Here is a 6,507-nt window from a genome sequence, read left to right as displayed (position 1 = left end):
TTGCTCCCCTGAACTATTTCATTTGGTCCAATCTACCCCCTAATTTGATCACTTTTCTATTTATATAGGGATGAGTTGAATTTTGACTTCAAATTTTTTGAACAGATACAAAACATGATGCTTTATGCTAAAAAATTATACTAAGAATTTTTTATGGCTATTTTCATAGGTTAGGAATATTTAATACGAAATTGATCTTAGATATATAAAACTGTAATAAAAGTAGCTATGAAAAATCTATATTTTTCTAGCATAGATCGCTATGTTATAAGTCAACTATCAAAATCTGAAATTAAAACTCAACTTCAACGCGAAGAAACAAAAAAAAAGAGAAATCTAATTAGGGAGTAGATTGAACCAAATGAAATAATTCAGGGAAGTAAAGTGAGTCTAAATTTTGCTCGGGGGGTTGAGCGGACAAAGTAAATAGGAGAGGGGAGTAACATGCATGTTTTCCGTTACTACTACGATATTCAGACAAAAGAACTTGTACAAAATTCAATTTGAGTGGAAGCCCAATAACAAGCCCAGGTCCAACTTGCAGGCACTAGCCTGCAGGATCGGACAGAAAAGCATGGCACTTTGCCAATCAGGAGAAACTCCGTCGGAAAAAGAAATGGCAACCAGAGAGGGAAAAGAACCCGGCAATCCCAAGATATTCCAATGAAGCTTCTTAATCACCATCTGACGCCACAACTAGCTGTACGTGTGCCTAACGGTTAATTCACACTTAATTAGCATGGTGCATTTGGGTAGTTCATCATAAGTGTAGATTAGAGATAATAATAATAGTACTTAACCGAGGTCTAACCCTGATCTAGCAACGCCAACGGGATTGTGCTTCATTTAAAGACCCCACATGGCATGAGCTCGATCGAAGCACACGGTGCCGGCAATGGCAGATTCCGGCTCGATCCCCCGCTCAAGTCAAGATCGCATACGCACCACCCCCTAACATGAATTTAATGCACAAATCAGGTCAAAACTTGCAGCCTCTACTATGCTCCTGCTGCATCAAAAAATAAAAACAGTGTGGGAGATTCTTCTTTCTTTTTTTTCTCCTAAAGAAAAGAGATCTGCTTGATGATTGTCTATGCATCACTGGCCACTGTTAGAGTGTTGCGTCACTAGCTACTACTGCACTTGCTGCCTTGCAGATCTCTCTCTTCCCTTGCAGGGCGGCACCATCTCTCTATAAAACCCTCCTAGTGGCCTACCGGATGCTTTACTCTGGAGTCTAGAGTCTGGAGCCTGTAGTACAGCAGTAGTGGCTTTGGTGGTCACACACTCGAGCTCAGCTACTCACTACTACTCTCCACTGTATCTCTACTATCCTCAAACTCAAGCAGCTAGCCACTGTGTGAGCTCATCTCTAGACACCAGAGTGTGTGCTCTTGTGAGGGTGTGCGTGTGGAAGTCTGTGTGTGACTCTGTGTCTGTGCACTTGCCTCGTCCGAGGCATCAGTACGTCCTGGTCACACCTTTCTTGGATCTGAAGCTCGTCAGAACGAAGAAGGCTTCTCGATCTCATCAGGTTACAAAGGTCAGTACTTACTCATCAGTAATCCCTGGCTCTTTGTTTGCTCCTTGGATCGTGTTTTGCAGTTTTTTAAAGCTCATATATTTGGTGTAATGATGTGTACTTGCAGGTGATAAGTTCACCAAGAGGTAAGAACTGAAGATCTAGACAGCAGCAGCTGCTAGCACCGTCACTTCACTAGCATAAACCCAAGGTCTCCGAGGGCCAAGCGGAAGAGGTAGGAAGCAACCCCACATGCTGTGGTGTTCTCGGGAGCAACAAGCTTGACTTCCGAGAGCCCACTGATCGGCGCGCGCTAGCTAATTTCTTGGCTTGATCGGTTGTTCCGGCGAGTGACCGACGAGCAGCTAAGCTAGCTAGCCATGGCGCCGCCGAGCTCGTGGTGGGGCGGCGAGGAGCAGCGCGGCACACCGGTGGTGGTGAAGATGGACAACCCCTACTCCCTGGTGGAGATCGACGGGCCCGGCATGCCAGCCTCCGACAAGAAGGCCCGCGGCAAGAACGCCAAGCAGTTCACCTGGGTGCTCCTCCTGCGCGCGCACCGCGCCGTGGGCTGCGTGGCCTGGATGGCCGCCGGCTTCTGGGGCGTCCTGGGCGCCGTGAACCGGCGCGTCCGCCGCAGCCGCGACGCCGACGCCGAGCCCGACGCCGAGGCCTCCGGGCGCGGCCGGGCGATGCTCCGGTTCCTGCGCGCGTTCCTGCTGCTCTCCCTGGCCGTGCTGGCCCTGGAGACGGTCGCCCACCTCAAGGGGTGGCACTTCCCGCAGCACCTGCCGGGGAACCTGCAGGAGCTGGAGGAGCAGCTGCAGCACCTGCCGGAGCACCTCCGGCACCTCCGGCACCTGCCGGAGCACCTCCGGCACCTGCCGGAGAACCTGCAGCACCTGCCGGAGAACCTGCGGCAGCTGCCGGAGCACCTCCGCGTGCCGGAGCGGCGGGAGATCCAGGGGTGGCTGCACCGGGCGTACGTGGCGTGGCTCGAGTTCCGCGTCGACTACATCGCCTGGGCCATCCAGAAGCTGTCCACCTTCTGCATCCTGCTCTTCATGGTGCAGTCCGTGGACCGCATCGTGCAGTGCCTGGCCTGCTTCTGGATCAAGATCCGCGGCATCAAGCCCCGCATCCCGGCCTCCAAGCCCCGCCGTGGCAGCAGGAAGAGGAACGCCGACGTGGAGAACGGCGACGCCGCCGATGACGACGCCGACGGCTACTTCCCCATGGTGCTGGTCCAGATGCCCATGTGCAACGAGAAAGAGGTGATCGATCAGTTCTTCTTCTTCTACCTTAGCACGCAGCAGCCATGAAGTATAGTAGTGACCGTCCAATGCAATGGACCATGGGCATGGCAGGTTTACGAGACGTCCATCTCGCACGTGTGCCAGATGGACTGGCCCCGGGAGCGGCTGCTGATCCAGGTGCTGGACGACTCGGACGACGAGGTGTGCCAGATGCTGATCAAGGCGGAGGTGACCAAGTGGAGCCAGCGCGGCGTCAACATCATCTACCGCCACCGCCTGTCGCGCACCGGGTACAAGGCCGGCAACCTCAAGTCCGCCATGAGCTGCGACTACGTCAAGGACTACGAGTTCGTCGCCATCTTCGACGCCGACTTCCAGCCCAACCCGGACTTCCTCAAGCTCACCGTGCCGCACTTCAAGGTATAGTCTTACTGCTGCTTTCTGTTTATTTCATCTGTTTAATTTCTTCCGCGCATCGATCTCCTCGATCACACATGCATGCATCCTATTCCTAGCTAGCTGGTCTCGGATCTCAACATGCAGTCATGCATGTGGATGCAAAGTATTATATGATGCCTACACATTCTAGTAGATTGAGATTGATGTAAACTATGCAGTAAACATGTGAGCTACACCTTGGTTCCATGAGCCTAATTAAAGCCATGACTTCAAGATCTGTAACTAGTTCTCTTCTAGCCAGTCTGTTTTTAGCACATTCCTCAAGAAATAAACAAGTAGGTGACGTGTTAATGTAGCACTGAGACAGGATAGTGTAATTGTCATCCATGGTATGGTAGCCACTGAAACTTAGTAGGGCATGCATGACCGTCCAAAACCCAGATTCGGTTGACTTGACGAGCTATCGACTTATAGGTTGGCTGGTGGTGCACTACTATAGGTTTTTGTGACAAAGAAATGCACGAACAGCTTAATGACCTCGATCGTAGCAGTAGCACTATATAGTATTTATTAATCTGGATCCCTACTAGGGGTATTTGTTAGTCAGACAATAATCTTATATCCAATCCACGTGGATCTATCGGTGCAGGGCAACCCGGAGCTTGGCCTGGTCCAGGCCCGCTGGAGCTTCGTGAACAAGGACGAGAACCTGCTGACCCGGCTGCAGAACATCAACCTGTGCTTCCACTTCGAGGTCGAGCAGCAGGTCAACGGCGTCTACCTCAACTTCTTCGGCTTCAACGGCACCGCCGGCGTGTGGCGCATCAAGGCCCTCGAGGACTCGGGCGGCTGGATGGAGCGCACCACCGTCGAGGACATGGACATCGCCGTGCGCGCCCACCTCAACGGCTGGAAGTTCATCTTCCTCAACGACGTCAAGGTTATTTTCTACCTCCGTCAGCCATGGACGTCTTTGACATGCTTGTAATTGTAAATGGTTGCTTTGTTAATTAGACATTGACGATTTGTGACAAATAATGTGCAGGTCCTCTGTGAGCTGCCGGAGTCCTACGAGGCTTACCGGAAGCAGCAGCACCGGTGGCACTCCGGCCCCATGCAGCTCTTCCGCCTCTGCCTCCCGGCCGTCTTCAAGTCCAAGGTAACACATACACATAGTATAAGCGTCTCCGATCCTCCATTGACGCATGAGCTCGAGCATTATTGACGTACGATGTGGATGGATCGATGCAATTTTCTGTATATATGCAGATCCCGTTCTGGAAGAAGGCGAACCTGGTGATGCTCTTCTTCCTGCTGCGCAAGCTGGTGCTGCCCTTCTACTCCTTCATGCTCTTCTGCGTGATCCTGCCGCTGACCATGTTCGTGCCGGAGGCGGAGCTGCCCATCTGGGTCATCTGCTACATCCCGGTGCTCTTGTCCATCCTCAACATCCTCCCGGCGCCCAAGTCGATCCCCTTCATCATCCCCTACCTCCTCTTCGAGAACACCATGTCCGTCACCAAGTTCAACGCCATGGTCTCGGGCCTCTTCCAGCTGGGGAGCTCCTACGAGTGGATCGTCACCAAGAAGGCCGGCCGCACCTCGTCGGCCGACGACATCCTCTCGCTCGCCGAGGAGACCCACGCGCGGCGCCCTGCCGCCAAGCTCGTGCGCGGCGTCTCAGAGGGGGGCCTCCAGGAGTGGGGCAAGCTCAGGAAGCAGGAGGCCGCCGAGTGGGCCAACAAGGAGGACGCCGCCGCCGCACTCGCCGCCGCACCGGCGACCCCCAAGAAGAGCAGCAAGGCCAACAAGAAGCCCAACCGGATCTTCAAGAAGGAGCTGGCGCTTGCCTTCCTCCTTCTCACCGCCGCCACCCGGAGCCTGCTCTCCGCGCAGGGCCTGCACTTCTACTTCCTGCTCTTCCAGGGCGTCACCTTCCTCGCCGTCGGCCTCGACCTCATCGGCGAGCAGGTCAGCTAGCCGCCGCCAGCAGAATAAACCTAGTGGCCGGCTCGCCATGCATGAACGGCGTCGTCGTCGGTCGATCCAGGCCACATGCACAGTCAGCAGGCCTCGCATGCATGCGTGCAGATGCAGCCATGGGAGGGGACAAGTCATGGATGGATGGATCGGCAGCAGTGGAATTATTATTTTTAGACCTTTTCTTCTCTTAATTTTTATCCTTTTGATATTTTTTGTTCAGAGATCAAAGAGTCCGGTGTTACTACCTGAAATGAACTGTTCTTCTGTTCTCTAGCTAGTGCTCTGTGTTATGCTAGGGTAGGCAAAGCAAGCAAGCGGGTTGTTCATTACCACATTCAGATGGTGAGAGTTCTCTATATATTCAGTAGCCTTCTTGTTTTCTTTCCACATTACATTTGTGATCGATATGGTGTAACTGATACTACATGTCAATGGATAAATCAAATCTTGTATGCTTCAAATGTTCATGAGTTCAGCCGCCTGGTTTTACTTTCAGACATTTTATGATTACGACTCGGCTCAATTGTGACTGACAGAGTTCAAATTAAAATCTTCAGTCATACAGAAAGTACTTATTAGCCTCTATGCAAGGCAGATCTATACAAAGAAATTATGATCACATTAAAAGGAAAAGCGTCCATCCAATTCATTCTCGACTCAGTTATACATGTTCCTTAAGAGTAATTATATATGATAATAATATTTGATTTTTGTTGTTGTTGTGTCCTATGTATTCCCAGAAATCGCGAATTGACCAGGATCTAGTATAGTATCACCATGCAAACCAAGCATCAATCTAACTACTCACGCTCCTAGTGCTGACCAAAGTGAAAGTGAAAAGGACCAAACCAGGACAAGAGACTGTTGACATCTACAAGATCAGCCATAATTAACCATGCATTTGTCAACTATTGGAACAATCAAAACTGCAGGGAAGGGGAAAAAAATACAGAGAGAGAGAGAGGGATCCAGAAACCAAATGTTGGAAAGCTCAAAGCTTGCTTACCTGACAATTGACACTGTGATCGATTCAGAAGGCCGGTGAGATTGTTGACGCGGCACATGGTAGCCTCGATCACCGGGAATTCTTTTATCCGAGATGATTCGCTATCAGAGTATCCGCCGGGGGGAGGGGGGGGGGGACCCTAACCCTGGCCTCCAATTCGAGGGAATCAAAAGGCGGCAATCAAAATCGAACCCAATAGATCACAAATTCGGCGATTTGCGATCAACTACACATTACCGATTTGAGCGAATTTGAAAGCTGCTGTACCAGAAAAATCACGGATGGATGTTTGTCCCAGGCGCCAACTGAGCCGCGGCGAAAGAGGCGCACAGATATGGGCA

General features: G+C 51.5%; 1 protein-coding gene and 1 long non-coding RNA gene across 2 annotated transcripts; one reads left to right on the top strand and one right to left on the bottom strand.

Moving 5' to 3' along the window:
- Positions 1-1,076: 1,076 nt before the first annotated feature.
- On the top strand, positions 1,077-5,552 carry LOC120711934 (probable xyloglucan glycosyltransferase 3). The gene is made up of 6 exons (XM_039997610.1): positions 1,077-1,543; positions 1,650-2,796; positions 2,890-3,198; positions 3,827-4,117; positions 4,223-4,336; positions 4,447-5,552. Exons 2-6 carry the CDS (start codon positions 1,903-1,905, stop codon positions 5,155-5,157), a joined length of 2,319 nt encoding a protein of 772 aa, XP_039853544.1. The 5' UTR covers positions 1,077-1,543; positions 1,650-1,902; the 3' UTR covers positions 5,158-5,552.
- A 206-nt stretch (positions 5,553-5,758) lies between these two features.
- Positions 5,759-6,507, bottom strand: LOC120711935. Its single transcript, XR_005690549.1, has 2 exons — positions 6,434-6,507; positions 5,759-6,316 (listed from the first exon to the last, which is right to left on the bottom strand). It is a non-coding gene; the product is annotated as an uncharacterized LOC120711935 (long non-coding RNA).

The sequence above is a fragment of the Panicum virgatum genome, chromosome 6K (assembly GCF_016808335.1).
Source record: "Panicum virgatum strain AP13 chromosome 6K, P.virgatum_v5, whole genome shotgun sequence".
Classification (NCBI taxonomy): Eukaryota; Viridiplantae; Streptophyta; class Magnoliopsida; order Poales; family Poaceae; genus Panicum; species Panicum virgatum.
The sequence above is the reverse complement of the archived record's forward strand: the minus strand, read 5'-3'. Positions and strand labels throughout refer to the sequence as shown.